The 21119-nt window shown below is 37.4% G+C and overlaps 1 protein-coding gene across 1 annotated transcript in view; it reads right to left on the reverse strand.

Annotated features, from left to right (window-relative positions):
* Positions 1-21119, reverse strand: part of Frl (formin-like protein) — a 708708-nt gene that overhangs the window by 46456 nt on the left and 641133 nt on the right. The window contains exon 24 of the mRNA XM_090382384.1: positions 17448-17564. Within this exon, the coding sequence (XP_090238510.1) occupies positions 17448-17564 (117 nt within the window). The remainder of the gene's footprint in view (positions 1-17447; positions 17565-21119) is intronic.

The raw sequence follows: 21119 nt of genomic DNA on the forward strand, positions 1-21119 counted from the left end.
AGAGGAGATTCCAAATTACCAAGTCTCTGACAGGGAATATCAGAACAGACATAAGCACAAGTACCACCTTTGAAGTGAAAGGAATCATACAGCAAATAATTCCGACAACTGAGATGAGCAGTGGTTGAATCAACTGATAACTGATATTCTGTGAGGAAAAAGTACACGGGGTTTGGCAGACTGTAAGTGGATATGGACATCATTGAAATTAGAACTGAGACTGTGTATATTTGTGAAATGAATAAGGAAGTGTTTGGGAGGTTTAGATCTTTTTGCAGATAAGTTTGCTCTATTAGTTTGACAATTCATGGTAAATTTATAATAAGAAAAAAGTGTGTGTGTGGGGGGGGGGGGGCTTGCTGTCTGAAGCAGTGAAATTTTTGGATATGGCGTACACATGATAAGAATATACCCAGCTCCTTGACATAACAGGGACTCGACAATGCTGCCCCCCCATACACACGACTAGGACAGTTACCAATAGGTTCGGTCTGGTGTACTAATTAGTGGCCAGTCTGCAAAGACCGTTTTAGAGTTGTACCCTAGAAATGTTTGATTGATTTGGTTTTTAATGGCACATTGCCCTCGAAATGTAAGGAATATTGGATCTTGTCATGATGCCCATCATAACCTGAAAAGACATCAATCATACTGAATGATGGAAGAAATAGGGAAGGTTTACTGGAGCTTTGCTCTGGAGACTAAACATGAGTTCCACCAGTTGATGAGGGTCATCTACCACCTAGTACTGCCTGGTAACACAGAGGGGCGGCATTCCTCCATGTGGTGTGGGTGCCACACTTCGATCCCTACTTATGTTGGTTTGCACATGAGTGACCACCCAGGGTTACTAACAGTCCCACCATCGCGAAGGTGCAGGCAGAAGATTTTGTCATAGACTGACTGGACTTCACAGAAATTAGGTCCACTTGGCTCTTGAGTGTCACCCAAATATCAGTTCCATCACCATTTTAGACTCCCAGCTAGCAAGCACAGCTTGGCATATCAGAGAGAATATCTACGACACCCTCAAAGACAAACTTTATCTTTCAACACACACACACACACACACACACACACACACACACACACACACACACACACACACACACACACACACACACACACACACACACATGTTGCTTTTTTCCTAATTTGTCTTGCTTTGGCTCTCAGTTTTTTGAAAACAATTAGGTTGCCAGTAGTGGGGAATTTGTGAAACTGGTTCCAAGTACGGTTTTTTTCCTTGTTTTGCCTTGGAGCAATCTTCTTCCACCATATATTATGGGCAGCCAAAATGGAAATTTTGGCTGCCGATAAAATATGGCTGGTAATATGATTGGTTGCGTCTTCAATATTTTGTTGCTATACATACTGGTTGTTGAGTAGGTGGAGTAGTTTTTCCAGTCTTCTTTATTATAAATCAACAGGGATTACCTTTATTTTAGATATAGGAAGCTTCTTTTCCAACTCTCCTAGTCCACCTCACTAATAATTCTTGAGGATGGCGATATCTATTTTGTAAAGCAGGTGGGACATCTTCCCTACTGTCAGAACCGTAGTGTTCAGACCGTGCAGTCTCAACAATGAGCGCTCATGACTGCTGACTACAAACACCATACTTCTGGCAGCATGGAAACCATTACTTGGATTGGCATAAAATTAGATTTTGAGGTCTAAACTGTTTAATAAATATGGACCGATTATTTCTTTCGGTCCTATAGCTGGACTTTAGAGTTTAATTTAGGGGTCTAATAAAATTGGATATGGGGGACGGGGGGGGGGGAGGATTATTCTCTACATTTCTTAAGTCGGACTAGAACTTTTCGGGCGTCATGTTCACAGGAACGGAGCAACTCACAATTAATCTGAAACTTTTGTCTTATATTCTAGTGTTTGTTCTTCACGCATGCGTATAAGTGACTAATAGTCGGACAATAGGAATGGCCTACGGATATTGATTGAAGTTTCATGTAGTTTCATCTCTAAGGTTTCTGCAATAAGTAGTTTGTGATAGTTGTGTTGAATATTTATAATTTTTGTTTCATTAAAGCTGAATGAATGTCGTTCATTTATTGCGTGGAACGAAAGTTCCGATGCATTTCAACGACTCGCCCGCACAGAAGCTTCGTGTTGTTTTGCTCGAAGCTGTGACACTTCCATGGTAGATCCTACATAGACAGCGTCGCAATTTTTGCATGGGATGCTGTATACGAGGTCATGCTGCGATTGGAATGTGGTGTTTGAAGGTCGATTTCTGAAGAATGTGTATAATTTGTTCATGGGTTTTGCTATGATTTTCATGTCGGTTCCCTTGCATATTTGATTAAGTTTATTGTACCATCATCATCATCAGCCATTTTCAATCCACTGAAGGATGAAGGCCTCTCCAGCAACTTTCCAGTTCCTTCTGTTTTGAGCACTGGCCATCCATTTACTACCCAAAAACTCATGAATTTCATCTATCCATCTCCGCCTTTGTCTTCCAGGTTTTTTTCTAGCTCCTCTTGGGTACCATTCTGTTATTTTCTTAGTCCATCTGTCATCATGTCTTCGAGCTATGTGTCCTGCTCAAGACCATTTTAGTTCTTTAGTTTTGATAAGAATGTCCTTTACTTGAGTTTGCTGCCTAATCCACGTGTTTCTCTTCTTATCTAACAGTCTGATTCCAAATATAATTCGTTCCATTCTTCGCTGTGTAGTTCTCAGCTTCTCTTCCATTCTTTTGGTGAGTGCCCAAGTTTCACTTCCATAAGTCATGGTGGGGAGTATACATTGATTCATTATTTTACGTTTCAGACAAACTGGGATATTGCTCTTCAGTATGTGACTATATTTCCTGAATGCTATCCATCCAAAATTTATTCTTCTCTTGACTTCCAGCCATTTATCATTATTACAGCTAATAACTTGTCCCAGATAAGTATATGACTCCACCTTTTCAATTACTGCTCCTTCAATCATTATTTCCCTTTCCGTGGCATACTTGTTCATCATTACTTTTGTTTTAGCCATATTCATCTTTAGTCCAAAATCCTTACTAACTGTGCATAACTGATTAAGATTTTCCTCTAATTCTTTGGGATCATGGATTATAACCACAATGTCATCTGCAAATCGTAAATGGTTTAGGTACACTCCGTTCACAATGACTCCTTTCTGCAACCAGTCTAATCTTCTGAAAGCTTCCTCAAGGGCAGCAGTAAACAGCTTCGGAGATATTGTGTCTCCTTGTCGAACTCCTTTCTCAATTTTAAATTTCCTACTGTCTTTGTCTAGTCTAATAAAGGAGGTAGCACTCTCATATATTTTCTTCAAAATCATAATATATGGGGTATCTGCCTTGTCTTTCCAGTGCCCGAAATATTGCCTTATGCTGTATGGAGTCAAATGCCTTTTCATAATCCACAAATGCCAGGCATAATGTGTTTTATATTCATTTGCTTTCTCCATTAGCTGTGATATTACGTGAAGGTGATCCATAGTTGAGAATCCTGTCCTAAAGCCAGCTTGCTCTTTCGGTTGATTCTCATCAAGTATTCTTTCTAACTTGTTAGTAATGACCCTTGTGAACAACTTGTAGATGTGGGATAACAAGCTAATTGGTCTATAATTTCCAATTTATGATTTATCTCCTTTCTTATGCAGCAAAACTATGATTGCATTATTCCAGGCGTCACACCTTTTCTAATGCACTTTGTGAAGAGCCTTGCCAGTTTTTGTGTTATGTCTCTTCCTCCCAATTTTAACAACTCTACAGTAACTTCATCTTCCCCGGGGCTTTCCGACTCTTCATTTTCTTCAATGCATGTTCTACCTCATCAGGAAGAATATCGGGTATGTCGTATGTGTTGCTACTTTGCAATCCATCTTCCCCACTGCTGGTATCATTCCCTCGCTCCCTGTATAATTCTCTATAGTAGTCTTCTGTTATTTGAATTATAATTTTTGTTTCATTAAAGCTGAATGAATGTCATTCATTTATTGCGTGGAACGAAAGTTCCGATGCACCAGTACTCGACATATGGAATCGTGATGAAATGTATTTTGGTCTTGTCAGATTTTTTGTGCAATGTTTGTTGTGAGGTTGTTGTTATTTATTTTATCACGGGCTATTGTTTTGACTTTGTTTATATAGGTTAGCGGGTAACCCCTATTTGAGAATCTTGTAGTTAATTCATTTATTTCAGTGGTTAGAGAAGTTTTGGTGGAAGAATATTTAAAGGCGTTAAGAAATTGGTTCAGCATGACCGATTTTTTTTAAGGTTGTGGATGATAACTGGAAATGCAAAAGCATCCCCTTATTAGGTTTTCTATATATGCTGAAATTTAGTTTTTGTCCTAATCTGTGTATAGTAAAATTAAGGAAGTTTATCGAATGGGTTTCTGCTTCAATTTCTAATTCAAATTTTAATCTCTGATGGATGTTATTAAAAACCTTAAGAATATTGTTTGTGGTCAGTCTTCTTTATGAAAATTCCAAGAAGTACGGCCTTTAGAACATGACATGATCTGTGTTTGAATTGAACTTATGATAGGAAAATGGTCACTGTGGAATGGATCATTCAGCACTAACCATTCCATGTTTGGAAAAAGAGATAATGAACAGATGGATAAATCTATGGCAGATGTTGTACCTGTAGGTAGTTGAACATGAGTTGGAGAGCCAGAGTTTAATACAGTCAGATTATGGTTATCTAGCAATGATTCGATTAATTTGCCTCTGCTACCCATGGTGGAAGATCCCCCACAATGGACAGTGTCCGTTTAAATCACCGAGTATACATACAGGAGATGGCAGTTGTGGGATAAGATTGTCAAGTTCAGTCTGGGAGCAAATATAATTCAGTGTGATAAAAATGCAAGGGTTAACAATGTTCCCATTGCCATTCAAACTGCTACAACTTCTAAGGAGGTTTGTAGTTGGAGATGTCTTGATGGTATGGTATTTTTCACAAGAATAGCTACTCCTCCACGAGCAGGAGTGCCAGAATCCCTGTCTCGCCTAAACATAGTATAGTTTTTGAATTTGAGAGAAACTTTTGGTGATAAAAATGTTTCCTGAGTAAATCACTCAGGTCATCTGCATTACTGCATAATCCTCTGCAATTCCATTGAAGGAATGTTTTCACTGACTGGGCTTGTTTGAGGAAGATTGATATGACTGTTTTTTCTGATAAGGTTTCTGTTTGCTTACTTTTGATTTTTCAATTCTGGGAAAGACTCGGCGTCCTGTATCCATGGCATCATTAGCATGTAACTCTAGTACTGTGTCGTCATTCTCTGACTGAACCGCCATCTTCATGTTGCTAATGCCTGGTTTCACTTTCTTCTGGTTTTCAATAGTAGCTGATTTTGTTGTTTCAGGCAAGGTTGAGATAGCATCATTTGGGATACTGATCAGCGTGTTGCTGATCTCATTAACTGTAGCTTTCTTATTGCACATTAGCACAGTTTTGGCCCAAGTGGCAAAGGAAATGTTTGGTTCTATGGAGACATCTGTTTGAGTTGCAGCTGAGCAGCTGTTTCTGGTGACAGATGCATATGATCGGCTAGGCATGATTATCAGTATTTGCTTTCTTGCTTAAAGGTATGTGACTTTATGCTCCACTTTATATTTCTGGATTTTTTTCCTGTTTTCCAAAGAACACACACTTTAGAAAATGCAGGATGGCTTCCTTTACAGTTTGGGCAAGTAGGAGTGGAAGCTGTACAGTCTCCTTGGGAATGCTCCCAAGGCGCCACAAATAGGACACACAGCATCGCCTCGGCACACCATCTGAGAATGCCCATACTTCTAACATTTAAAGCAGCGAATGGGATTTGGGATGTAAGGCCAAATCATGCAGTTTAAGTAACCTGCTTTAATGGAAGGTGGTAGAGTTGGAGTACTGAATATTAAAATGATGGACCTGGTTGATAGTAGGTAGCCGTATTTTTTAATCATTACTCTCTGTGCATGTGTTACCTTTTGTTCACTAAGCTCTTCTTCTTCAGAGACATTTAGCAAGTCCCATGGTGAAGCGTCTCCAGACTGGAGATGCTTCACCATTTTAGGGGATCCAACAACCAATTCTAAACATTTTTGTATTAGAAAAGGTGATAGCTTGCCAACAGGGTGCATGGACAGTGGGTGCATTATAAGAAATGCTGGCACATCTGAATTCTGTTTATCTGTCCGTAATCTCTTCGGACGATTGGACTCATGTTCTGAGACAGAGTTAATAACTTTGCCACCTGTGAGCTCCAGTGATGGATATTTATTGCAATCCATTGTTGCTTCTTTAAGCCCTGGAAGAGGGAATTCCTTCTCTTAGGTCACTGGCCTTGCCATGTGGAGGCAGGAACGGTGCCAAACAGCGACCAAGTGATCAGCACAAGAGGAGAGCAGTATGTTGCTAGCGACAGCAGTAACGTTGCGAGCGGTGGAGGGTTTATGAAAGCACTAGTACTTGCCCTAATAAAAATGCTAGAAAATCACACTAGAGAGATCATTTGGCACTCGGGGCCGAAGACAGAGTGGTAATCAATGGACACTGCTCTTTGTGGACTAATGTTATTAGTGGAGTCAACCTGGGTTCGGTGTTGGGTTCATTGTTGTTTTATGTATTTATCAATGATATATATCAGGCTTAATGCTGAAGTTTGCAGATGATACAAAGGTTGGCAGAGTTGTTAATGACAGTATGCTACTGCAACAGGAGCTATAAATGTGGCAACTAAAGTTTAACATTGACAAATGCAAAGTACTGCATATGGGTAGCAGCAACCCCAGAGAAATGTACTAACTGTGTGGTGTTACGCTTTGGGTAGTGGAGAACGAAAGAGACCTGGGTGTAATTGTGCAGTCAGATCCAAAGTTTTCTGAGCAGTGCAGGCAGGCTGCTAGAGCAGGTCATGGGGTCTTGTCAATGATATACAGGAATTTTGCTAGAAGGAATAAGGAGGTGATTATCCTCTTGTATAAGGCAATGGTCAGGCCACACCTTGAGTACTGTGTACAGGTCTGGAGGCCTCATTTTAGGAAGGATGTAGAGTTGCTAGAATGAGTACAGAGAAGGGCAACAAGACTGGTGAGGGGAACAAAAGGGTGCTCTTACGAAGAAAGGCTCAAGTTCTGCAAATTGCAGCATCTGGAGACTAGACACCTGTGAGGTGGTCTGATTGAGGTGTACAAGGTCTTGAATGGATTGAGCAGGCTCAATGCTGATGGGATTCTTTCTCTTGCTCAGATTACAAACCTAAAGGGACATAAACTGAAATTGAGGAAAGACAGTTGTGTGGAAATTTGACTTCAGCTATCGAGTAGCTGATTGCTGGAACAAACTTTCATCTGTTGTTGTGGAAGCTGATAGCTTAAATAAATTCAAGGAAGAAGTTGGATAAACTTTTGGAGCAAATGGAAAGGTTTTTTTTTTTTTTTTGGCTAATGCTGTATAAGCTCGGTTTCTTTCCAATGCTAATATGTCTATTAGTAAGAAATCAATAATCTCAAATGGGTTTATTTTTATTTATTTATTTTTTTGAAATAAACAGTTGAAACAGAAGTACAAAAAGTTGTATACAGATCACAATGAATAGAACAGAATATTCTGAAACAAAGGATTACTCTAAAATTCAAGGTAAGATAAAATATTTGATAAAATGGAAACTGAAACTGTTGGCTTTACTCAGGGAATTTTTTTGCCAAAGAAAGAAAATGCATCATTTGCATTGCTGCAATGATAGTATTAGACCAGGCCTTCTTAAACTATGGGTCGCGACCCCATTTGGGGTCGCGTAGCAAAATTCTGGGGTCGCGAGAGATTTTAATGTCAAATATTTAAATACACGATTTTATAACATCTAGATGTGTATTTGTGCAGAGTCACACTCAGCACACCTGCACACAAACAAAGGGAGGAATGCGCATGCACACGTGCAGCGAGACTATGATTCAATAACACTGACTGTAATGTGAACTAGTGTAGTATTGACGCTCTTCTAGTGTAGTCAATTGTCAGTGTTCCGCCGTAACGAGATTTTAGTTTTTTTTATTTATTCGGTAATTAATAAATAAATTATTATATGCAATATGTTATTTTTATATATTTATTGTATTTTAGGATCAATAATTTTTGGTCATGGATAAATGGCTGAACTTAAATAAGAATAGCAATGACGCAGATAATAATGCTACAAACTCTTCTCAGGCAGGACAAAATATTGAAAAACATGCATCTTATGTGCGAAAAAGAAATTATGATGAGTCTTTTCTTCAATTTGGCTTTACATTTCAATTGTAAGGGTAATGAACAACCTCTTTGTTTGATCTGCAATGAATTATTGGCTCCGGAGAGTATGAAACCATCAAAATTAAAAAGACATCTTGAATCAAAGCATGTTTCGTATGTCAATAAACCAAAAGAATATTTTGAAAGACTGTATAAATCTTTAAATAAAGAAAAAAAATCCTTTGAAAAATTTATAACCGTTAGTGAAAAATGTTTACTAGCGTCATATGAAGTTTCATACTGTATTGCTAAAAATAAAAAGCCGTTCACCATTGGAGAAGATCTTGTATTACCTGCTGCTATTAAAATGGTAGAAATACTACATGGAAGTAAATATGGCGATGATATTCGAAAAATTCCTTTGTCGAACGACACTGTCTCGAATAGAATTTCTGATATTAACAAGGACCAATTAGTGCAACTTATTACAAGAATTAAAGAAAGCCCAAAATTTTCAATTCAGTTGGACGAAACAACTGATATTACTAAATTGGCTCAGTTGTTAGTATATGTCAGGTACGTTTATAAAGAAAGCGTGGAGGAAGAATTGTTATTTTGTCGTCCTATGGAAGACCATACTACAGGGAAAGACATATATTGTAAAGTTGACGAATTTTTAAAAACTGAAGGTTTAGAATGGAAAAATTGCGTGGAATATGCACAGATGGTGCAAGAGCGATGACCGGCAAAAATTTTGGTTTTAAATCATTTTTTCAAGCTGCTCATTATGATCATATAACTTTTACTCACTGCCTTATTCACCGAGAGGCCCTTGCAGCAAAAAAATTAGCACCAGAATTGAACGATGTGCTTCAGGATGCTGTTAAGATTATAAATTTTATTAAGAGCCATGCCCTTAACAGCCGCTTATTTTCAAATCTCTGTAAGGATATGGATTCCAACTACACAACTTTATTATTACATGCAGAAGTAAGATGGTTGTCAAGAGGTCAAAGTTTAAGAAGATTATTGCTATTAAAGGACGAGATCGAAATATTTTTAACCGAACGAAAATGTGAACTTGCTGCTTTTTTTCAAAATGACTTATGGCTATCCAAGCTGTGTTATTTGTCAGATATTTTTGCGAAATTAAACGATCTCAACTTGTCTCTCCAAGGAAAAAGTTGCGATATATTTACTTCGAATGATAAAATTGAAAGTTTTATCAAAAAGATCAACATTTGGAAAAGTAGGGTAGAAAAAAATTCGTTCGAAATGTTTTCCAGTGGCGACAATTTTATAATCGAGAAAATTCATTGTAAAACTTTTATTGCAAAAATTATTGTAGATCACTTAAAAGCACTAGAAACACAGTTCCGTACATATTTTATATTAAATATTGATTTCCAAAAAATAGTTTGGATTCAAAAGCCGTTTTGGATTGGCTTAAGTGACATTGATCACCTGCCACTTAAAGCTCAAGAGGAATTTGCTGAGCTTTCGAGTGACTCAAACTTAAAACTACAATTTCAAAAAAAGTCCTTGACTGAATTCTGGATCGGAACTAGAACTGAATTTCCCACAATCGCTGATATGGCGTTAAATGTACTTCTGCCATTCAACACCACATATTTATGTGAAGTTACTTTCTCAGCTTTAACACATTAAATCCCAGTATCGTTCAGCGCTAAAAAATGTTGAAGAGGTCTTACGTCCAGCAGTGTCAAACATTCCACCAAGATTTAATCTGTTATGCAATAAAAAACAGGCACATCCATCTCATTAAATTTTTTACTTTAATTTTAATACTTACCACTCAACGACTGCGTTCGAATATATTCGAGCGAAGTAAGACGGTCAGAATCCCCTTTTATTTATGTTATTGCAAAAAATGCAATTTTGATGAAAAATAGGGCATATAATTTTTGTAACTATAATAAATACAATTTTACAATTTTTTGTGCAATTTTTAATTTTAGATTTTTGTATGTTTCAAAACGAATTCTAAAACTATATATTTTCATATGTATATTGTTACCTAATAAATAAATCAAAAAATATTAATGAAAAAAGTTTAAGAAGCCCTGTATTAGACAGATAACTATTTACTAGATATTTATTTTAGTTGAAAGGTGCTTTTTTTTTGCCAGTGCCAAAAGCCTGTCTCCCTTGCACTATACGGCTATTACTTTTTTTTTTTTTTTTTTTTTTATGTGAACCCCAAACACGAGAGGGATTAGAACCTATAGTACTTAGTACGGTGCTTGGGTTGGAGGTTGAGAAGACGAAAGAAGATATTTGTTAACATTGGACTTGAACTTCTGTAGATTGTAATTTTCAGGAAATATGTATGAAGGAAGGCTGTTCCAGAAAACGGCAGTTGAATGAATAAATGAGGAAGATGAAAAGTTGGTTCTGTGGGTTTGAAGTTGGACAGTAAATGGATGTTGGTTGGTTGGTCGGCACGTGTTCGGACTGTTTTGAAAGAGAGAGCGGGAATTATAGAAGCCAATTCAGAAGAACAGTGCCCATGGAAGTATCTGTGGAAGAGGCATGCAGCAGAAACAGTACGTCTTTGAGAAAGCGAGTGGAGAGGCTCTGTTAGAGATGAATCATTAATTAACCTAACTGCCCTCTTCTGAATGGAATCAAGATGCCTGAGAGAGGTTTTGGGGGCACCACCCCAGATGTGGGAACAATATTCCATGGCAGGGCGGATTTGCGATTTATAGAGTGAGCAGCTGTTTGGAAGAAAAGTAACGCCGAGAGCGAAATAGAAAACAAAGTTTTTTAGATGCAGAGGAAGCAATATTTGTAATGTGCTTGTGCCAAGAGAGATTAGAAGTAAGGGTAATCCCCAAAAGAGATACATCATTTTGCCTAGAAATCGGAGTGGCACTAAACATAAGCATAGGAGCGGAAGAATCCTTTTTGCGAGATATAAGACAAGACTGAGTTTTAGAAGGGTTGAAATCAACTAAGTTGTCTTTGCCCCACTGGAGAATTACCTGAAGATCGGCATTTAAGGAATTGGTAGCAGATTTTCGAGAAGTTGAAGCTGATTGAGCAGGACAAGGTTTCTCAAAATGGAAAGTTGAATGCAATGTGCTATCATCGGCAAAACTATGGATAGGATTTCCAGTCAATGGAAGAAGGTCATTGATATACAAGCGGAAAAGAGTGGGGGAAAGAACTGAACCTTGGGGGACACTGGCATTAGTGTAGAAGTTAGAAGACAGAGAGCCATCTACCATCACCCTCAGTGAGCGATCAGAGAGAAAACTGGATAACCAATTACTAAAAACAGTTGGCAAACCATAAGATGGAAGCTTGTTTAGAAGATCTTTATGACAAACACGATCAAAAGCTTTTGAGATGTCAAGAGCAACTACTTGTGTTTCACCGAACCTTTCCATTGAATTAGTCTATAAATGGATAACATAAGCCAGAATATCACCAGTGGATCGACACTGACGGAATCCATACTGGCGATCGTTGATCAGATGGAAGGTTTCTAGGTACCTTAAGAGTTGGCGGTTAATTGACTTCTCCATTACTTTAGAAAGAATAGAAGTAATTGCAATGGGACGATAATTGGATGGGAGGGATTTGTCACCCTTTTTAGCAACTGGCTGGATTTGAGCAAATTTCCAAGCAGAAGGAAAAACATCTTTGGAATAAGAAAGTGAAAAAAGGTGGCAAAGAATAGGAGTAAGGTCAGGAGCACAGGTTTTGAGAACAAATGGAGAAATACCATCAGGACCTGGAGCTTTCTTAGCATCAAGATTCATCAAAATCCTTCTGATATCCTTTTGACAGAAGACCACAGGAGGCAATGAATGGAGCGTGTTGGGAATGGTGAGAGGTGTTTTACCAAGATCATTAATACATGAGCTGGAAGAAAAATGGGATGCTAGCAGGTGAGCTTTATCTTTGGCTGAAGTGACAACAGAACCTTTTGCCCATCTCTGCTCCCACAGAGGTGGGAGCAGAGATGGGCAAAAGTTGCGGCCAATAGCTTTGGCAAGAGACCAGAATGCTCGGCTACCATTAGGGCAAGAAGCAAGTTTTCTACTCTTAGTCTGTTCAAAGTATAGTTTGGACTGGTTAATAACTGCTTTACAATTGTTGCTTTGGTGTAGGCAGAAAATGAAACTGAAGAATTAGAAACAAGCCAATTACGACATGCAACATTCTTCTCTTGAACAGCCTTAGCACATTTATTGGAAAATCAAGGTTTAGATAAAGGAAGAGATTTTAAAGTCAAGTGTGGGATAAAGGATTCCATTCCTGCAAGAATAATTTCACTGACACGATCTGAGCAAACGTTGATATCAGAAGTTTTGAAACAGTAATCTGACCAAGGAAAAGAAGTCTCGGAGGTCATCCCATTTTGCATTCTTGTAATGCCAAACAACATGAGGTTGGGAATAGCCATGAGATAAAGGTTCCATTGGAGAAGAGACAATCACCAAGTTGTGATCTGAAGTGCCTAGAGGACCTCTCACTTCAACCGTGTACTTAGAAGGGTTGTTTGTGAGAAAAAGATCGAGCGTATCGGCTGTATGATTAGGATTGTCCGGTATTCTTGTAGGTAAATGAACAATCTGTGCTAGGTCATTAGTAATTGCAAAAGCCACAGCATCTCGACATGCTGGGTCAGTGTGACTAGAAAAAGGAAGCCAGCTGGAGTTGTGAACATTAAAATCACCAAGGAAAATTACCTCACTGTTAGGAAAGTTGGACTGGAGAAAGTAAAGTTGCAAAGAGAGGAAGTCAAACAGCTCCAAGTGATTAGTGGAGTTGGGAGAACGGTAGAGACAACAGATGAATTTGACACAATGAGGTAGAGAGATTTTAAGCCAGAGAAGATCAAAGAGAGGAGATTCCAAATTGCCAAGTCTCTGACAGGGAACATCAGAACGGACATATGTACAAGTACCACCTTTGAGGCGAAAGGAATCATACAGCGAATAATTTGGGCAACTGAGATGAACAGTAGTTGAATCAAACGATAACTGAGATTCTGTCAGAAAAAGTACATGGGGGTTTGACAGACTGCAAGTGGAAATGGACATCGTTGAGATTAGAATTGAGACCACGTATATTTGTGAAATGAATTAGGAAGTCCTTGGGAGGTTTAGATCTTTTTGCAGATAAGCTTGCTATTAGTTTGACAATTCATGGTGTATTCAATAGTAAGAAAAAGTGGGTGGGACATGCTGTATGCAGTAATGAAATTTTTGGATATGGTGTACATGTGGTAAGAATATACCCAGTTCCTTGACATAACGTGGCCTCGACAATGCTCCCCGCATACACATCCTCGTACTCCCTCCAGTCATTATCTGGCAGAGTAGAGGTAGCAAGATTATACACCAGCTGATCCGGAAGTCTCCTAGAGAGTTACCAATAGGTTCGGTCCGGTGTACTAACTAGCGGCCGGCCTGCGAACACCGTTTTAGAGCTGCACCCTCAAAATGTAAGGAATATTGGATCTCGCCACGACGTTCATCATAACCTCAAAAGTCATCAATCATACTGCATGATGGAAGAGATAGGGAAGGGTTGACCGGAACTTAGCGCTAGAGACTAAACATGGGTTCCACCACTTCAAGCCTCCAATAAGCAAAGTGGTGGTATTTCATGGGTTGATGAGAGTCATCTACCACCTAGTACTGCCTGGTAACATAGAGGGGTGGCGTTCCTCCATGTGGTGTGGGTGCCACACCTCGACCCCTGGTTACGTTGGTTCACACCTGGGTGGTCACCCACCATGTACTTGTGCATGGAGGTTATACCCAGGATTACTAACAGTCCCACCATCGTGAAGGTGCAAGCAGAGGATTTGGCTGTCACAGACCGTCCGGACTTTGCCGAAATTGGGTCCACTTGACTTGAGTGTCACCCGAATATCAGTTCCATGAGCATTTTAGATTCCCAGGTAGCAAGTATAGCTTGTCTGGCATATCTGAGAGAATGTCTGTGACAACTTCAAGGACTTACTGGAGTAAGACTGCAAATAATTATGTTACCAGTTGTCTCATACAGAGAAAGAAAAAGATTCAAATATTGGTTTTATAAGACAACAGGTAACACTGCAGACCACAACAGTATACAGTGGTGATGCTTTTATGTTTAAAGACAGTATTGACAAAACGCTTAGGTGGCCTTTTCAAAAAAGTTGTGTGTGATTCAGTTCAGATCACATATAACAAATATAACAAAAAAGGATGGTTGGTGAATTAAACACAGAATGAGCTGTAATTCCAGAAGGCCTTAGCTAACTATAGCCATTGGACATCAAATTAACAAACCCTTTAATGCAGCATTTCCCAAACTTTTTTAGTCACAGAACACTTTTCATCTCACAACAAATTCACGGAACACTTACGAAACACAAGTTTAGTGAGAGCTGAAGAACTGTTGCTAATACTTTATTACATATGGCACACTGTGCATCAGGAGCATCTTTATTTCTAACACATGTAAAGCCGAAATTCAAATAACTGTCATTATACTTTCGTTTTGGTCTTTTATTAGTTGGTTCCTGTTTTTTCACTTTGGATTTCTGGGGAACAAAACGCTGTGATTTTTCATCCCCACTTTGAAGTGTGACAATATTGTGTTCATTTTCATCGACCACAGTTGCACTACTAGAAATACTTTGCTTCTCATTTTAAAGTTCCTTTTTTTCAACCACAAATCCATGGTCATTTATTTTAATGATAATATTTTGAAATACTAACAATTATCAAAAAAAAATTTATACAAGGAAGTGAGTTTAGTTCTGATATTGGTTTGCTTCCTCCTTTCCTTCAACCTGTGTACTCCAGGCTAAATTGCATACAAATGGCATACTTGCCATACTAGATCACCACACTGATACCTTTTCATAGGTGTCATTACCTTTATGCATATTTCTCTATGCTGTTGTTGTTATTTGGTTTTTAGGAGCATTAACAACTAAGGCCATATTGCTCTGGGGATATGCGGTGGTCACAGTCTCGAACCCCGATCTAATCAAGAAGCGTGTGTGACGCACTGCTGCTCCTGCCCACCTGGCTACGGAGGTACCATTTCTCTATGCAAAGACAACCAAAATAAAGTGTTACATGGTCTATGCCAGTATATTAATAAAAAAAAATTGTTATAATGATACAAAAATGCTGTACGCTACAAATATGCAAAATTTATTTATTTTATTTTTTTAATTATTAATTATGATTTTTCATGGAACACTTGCTCACATCTTATGGAACACTAGTGTTCCGCGAAACACAATTTGAGAAACGCTGCTTTAAAGTATTCATATGTGTGGAGTCTTTCTTTCAGCAATGACTTGGATGGCCCTGAAGAAGAAAGTGAAACTTTAGACCATAACACCAGTAATAATAATGAGTGTGACAGTGACAAGTTATTAGTACTATGAGTAAAAGCTTTGTTTTTGCACTGAAATTTTGTTTAGTAAACAATTGCAAATTTGTGTTTCAAGTATATACAATAAAATTATCCTTCTAAAATGTGGGTACACCTTACAGTATGGCACATCTAATCATCTAGAAAATATTAGTTTATTCCTATGCAGAGAAGTAATTTATATAATTAAAAAAATGTTTATAGAAAGGTTTTAAGAACAGCCTTACAAATTAAACAATTTCTTTCTATAAAAAAGAATAAAAATGAATAATTACACGTTAACAAAAAAATTACACCTGACTCTCAATTTACAAAGGTTACATCATTCAGAAACACCATGTAAATCAAAATTATAAAAATCTAGACCGAGTTTATACAAAATACAATACAGCAGGGGCTTTAATTAAAAAAGTTAGTTAATGTAAGTTACATTTCAGCTGTGTTATCAAATAGTAATAATAATTCATGATTTATAACAAAAGATGTGTGAACTGAGAACATTGTTTTTCTGTGTGAATGAATGAGCCTACTGCTCATTCATTCCTGTAATCAGCACATGGCCACAAACATAATATCCAGTGCTTCAGCCACAATATATGGTATGTGGCTAGCCTACCGGATATGTATGAGAGAAAGAGAAATAATAACTGCTGGATTTCGATTGGCCCAATTTTAAAGAAATTTGGGAAATCTTGACAACTCATTTTGAAAGAGACAAAAAACTTCATGAAGATCCAGTGACTGAAAGTCAAGTTATTATATATAGATAGACAGACAAAGAAATAATAACTGCCAGATTTCTATTGCTCTAATTTAAATAAATTTGAGATGGCTTGACAAATCTTTCTAAAAAAAAAACAATCATAAATTTCATGAAAAACCATCTACTGTGAGTCAAGTTATCATATGCAGATGGACAGATAAAAAATAATAATTGCTGGATTTCTACTGGTCCATGTTTAATGAAATTGGGATGGCATGACAAATCTTCCTAAAAGAGCCAAATATAAACTTTTATGAAAATCCATTCATTAGAAGTTGACCTATTACACGCTGATAAATGGATGGATAAACATGTCAAAGAAAATAGGCCCTTTACACATATGCTGACATGCCTAAAAAAGTTTCTGCAATACTGAATTTTATAAATAAAAACTACTAATGCTGACATACTATGGTGTTTTATACTGGTGGAAAAGTATCACTGATGAAACTGAGAGTGAGGCAGGGCTTGCCTTCAAGCAACAGAGCAGAGAAATTTATAGCGATTGCATATTATATTAACACAAACACAGAGCAATCCATGAGTCATCGGACTTGTATGTCCAGTGTAAAAAAGTTTAAAAAATCATGTTAAAAATCATGTCAAAAATCATGTTAAAAGCCAAAATAGTAGAAAAAAGACAATTTTTTTACAAGAATAATAGACTATTCACTTTGTATACATTCCATTAGTAAGTATATAAAGCAAAACGGTATGCAACATTAAACAAAACAAATGATTGAGCATTATGGAGAAATGTTGGTAATTTGCTATTAATTTTTTTAATTGTTTGGTTATTAGATTGTAACAAAAAAAGAAGGTAAAAGAAAAGAAAAGAGAAGAAAATAAACTAAAGAGAATAAACTAAATCTTGCATTATGTAAATCAAAACACTTTTCAAGTGTATTAAACCAAAACTATCTAAATTGAGTGGTGGGTATATTACATGTTCAAACAGATTTTTATAAAAATTAATGCATAAATTTTCAGGGGAAAAAAAAAAAAAAAAGCCCTTTAAGAGGCAAAATGCTTAAATATGAAAATTTTTTTACCTGACTATTTTTTTTTGCATTTGCATTTTTAGAAATACTTTCTTGGGGATGTTTCTGGGGATCTCGAGCAGCTGCTTCTTGTAATTTTCTTCTATTTTCATTTTCTAGTTCAGCTTGCTGGAAACAATGCATTTTAAAAAATTTCATAAATAAATTGCACATTGATTGTATATATATTTTATATGGGAAAAATCATATAAAATATGGATGCAAAGGGTGAATGAAACACACAAGAATTCCTAATTCCTGTGAAATATGCAGGAATTACAAATGAACAGTACTTTAAAGTACACTGCATTGGATTTGAAACTTTATAAAAATTTGAAAGCACAACAAAGTTTATTAGTTTTGTAAAATAAAAAAAAAAAATATCTCAGGGGTACAATAATATGCATTAATTCTATCCTAAACACCTACACTGACTGATCAAACTGCATTTAGAAACTTTTTAATATTATTGACTACTTATATGAACTGTATAAATAAAATCAAATGCAAATATTGTACAGTTAAAAATACAATTGCATAATAAAATACTGGTTTCCTTCGAGGTTATTTCTTTATATACATGTATTTCTTTGTTTAGCACATGCAATGCAGAGTATGTGAAATTGTATTGGAAAAGGAATTAACCTTCAAGAAGTACCAAATTAAACACTGCTAATATTTGTGAAGCAGTAAACTTATGTTTAAATAACACTACCTATATGTTAAATGATGCTATGTATGAATAAAAATGTGAGTTGTCATAGGATCATCATTAAGTGCATACCTTGAAAATATGGTCATGGAAGAGTTTGCGAAAAGACTGAGAAGTGATATATCTTATCAAATTTCAGTATAGAAGCATTTTATTGATGATATAAAATACAGATGCGAGTTACAGGCTCCGAAAAAAATGATAAGTGTTTGCTTTTTATTTACATAATTGTTATTTTATATTGTACTTAATACGTAGTCTTATAGTTCTAATTATGCTGGTTATTTTTATTTTAATTTATATAAACAGTTTTTGTAGATATACGTAATACTTTATAAAACCGTTATTTCGTTCGAATATTGCAGGCATTGTTTTTGTATATAGTGATAGGGAATTCAAATTTTTAATTGAGGTAGCTAGGTAGCTCTAACATATAATTATAGAAACAGTAATACGCTCCACTGTTTCTATTAGATAGCGTAGTATTGACATTTACTTTAATTTAATTTCTTGATCTTATTAATTTAAAATATCATGCCCCAAACTAGAGCAGCAAAGCAACGGGCACAAAGTGGCAGGAGTGCTGACTCGGGGGAGAACTGAGGGGGGTGATTCTCCAGTGCATCACAGCCTAAAAAAAAAAAAAAAAAAGTGCAACTTGTGAAATGTTTGCCGAACTATCTGGAACGGAACATGATATTGCCATGGGGGATGTCTTTGTGTGTGCGCGCGCGATGTAAGGAGTGTAAGGAAATCAGGTGGCAACTCAGCGTTGTTACAGGCCTATATGAGAGTTTGAAGGACAGGGCGGATGCCCTCGAAAGATCTAAATTGAGGGGCCATCAGGCTCTCAGCTGCCCACATCAACGCCAGAGCTTGCACTTGGTCATCACGCAACACAGCGGCAACCCCCAAGGCAGATTGCGTTGGTCCCAAAGGAACTAGTAGTTGTTGGTGACTCTATTGTCAGGGAAACGGGAAACATCCTTTGTAGAAAGGATAGATGGAACAGGATCAGGGTATGTCTGCCAGGGGCAAAGGTTGATGACGTAGAGCAGATATCATCTTTTAAGGGCACAAAAGGTGATATAGTTGTACACGTTGGCACTAATGATATTAAGAGTAGGAGACCGGCAGAATTACTTAACAAGTACACGTCACTGATGAAAAAAAGCCATGAATTAGGGTTGAATTTGAAAGTGTCTGCAATTCTGCCCAGACACAAAAGGAGGAAGTATATGATGAGAGCCTTGTCGATCAATTCGGCCCTGGAAAGATTGTGCAAGGCTCAAGGGATAGAATTTTTTTCAGCCTGGACTGTACTTCTTAACAGGACAGACTGCTTCTACAGGGATGGGATACACTTAAATAGAAAGGGTGCAAGAATATTTGCTGATGCTATCGAGGCAGTGTTAGGTGGGTCGGAAAACTGCTAGCTTGGGGGGATACAAGGACTAATAGTTTAACAGTAGCCATTGGCAGAGATGAAGGTGATTCTTGCACAACTTCTATTAGAATAAGTAGCGACCTGGAGAGAGGGGTGTTGGGGGTTTCAGGGATGGATGTCAGTCATCATGAAACAGGTGGGTATATGGGATATGTTAGAGTGGCTGGGAATAGGAATAAGTGCATGTATACTTGCATATATACCAATGCTAGAAGTATAGTAAATAAATTTGATGAATTTGTAGTGTTGGTCAAGACATCAAACGCGGATATTGTTGGGATATCAGAGACGTGGTGTCACACAGATATAAGGAATGCCGAACTGGAATTTGGGGAGTACAATGTGTACAGAAAGGATAGGAAGAGAGGAGGTGTTATGCTGTTAATAAAGAAAAACATAAAATCAAAAGAAGTGCATCCGGTTGATATAGATGAACAGTGCACTGTTGAGTCAGTTTGTTGTGACATAAGCACAGCGAAAGCAAAAATTAGAGTAGGAGTGTGTTATAGGCCTAATGACTCGAATGAGTACAATGAACAATTGTACAGAGAAATAGAGTGGGCTAGTAAATCGGAATGTCTTATAATGGGGGATTTTAACTTCCCAGATATTGACTGGAACTTGTGGGTTGGGCGCTCACACACTAGTCAGACTTTTGTGGATTTATTGGATGATTGTTTTCTGCAGCAGCAGCAGGTTTGAGAGGCAACCAGAGAAAGTAATACTCTTGATCTGGTTATCAGCAGTGATCATTCATGTATTAGGAATTTGCAGATAAAAGAACCACTAGGTGGCAGTGATCACAGTGTACTGACGTGGGATTTACTTAAAGATTTAATTACCATCAGGGGTAAAGGAAAGGGTTTTTGCTTCCGTAAAGGCGAGTACAGTGGTCTCCGACAGTTTTTAAATTCTGTACATTGGGATCAATTGACGATGTTACCAACAGTAAATTCTAAGTGGGAAGCATTCAAGGAATTTATCGTGGGTGCTACTAAAAGTTTCATACCTATTAAGAAATATTGTTCAAGGTTTAGGCCTAAATGGTTGTCAAATGAACTAATGAGACTCGTAACAGAGAAGAAAAATGCATGGGAGGCATATAAATTATCAAGCGACTCAGAAGCCTATGGCAGATATAAGTTAATCTGTAATCAGGTCACAAAGGAGGTTCGGCAGGCGAAGGCACATTACGAGAAATCCTTGGCAAAAGATGCTAAGAAAAACAGCAAGGATTTCTTTACTTATATAAACTCTAAAAGGAAGGGGATGAATCTGATTGGTCCACTTGACATTGATGGTTCGACTGTTGATGATCCTGCTCAGATAGCAAACAAACTGAATGGGTACTTTGAATCTACATTCACACGTGAGGAATTATTAAGGTTTGAAAATGGCAGAAGGTTATCAAATTGTAGCAGGGTGCTTAATGATCTTGTAATAACCGAGAGCAAAGTGGAAGAGAAATTGTTGAAGTTAAACATAAGAAAAGCACCTGGGGTGGATGGGATCTATCCAGTTATAT

The sequence above is a fragment of the Mastigoproctus giganteus genome, chromosome 1 (genome assembly GCF_048544385.1).
Source record: "Mastigoproctus giganteus isolate SK-2022 chromosome 1, ASM4854438v1, whole genome shotgun sequence".
NCBI lineage: Eukaryota > Metazoa > Arthropoda > Arachnida > Uropygi > Thelyphonidae > Mastigoproctus > Mastigoproctus giganteus.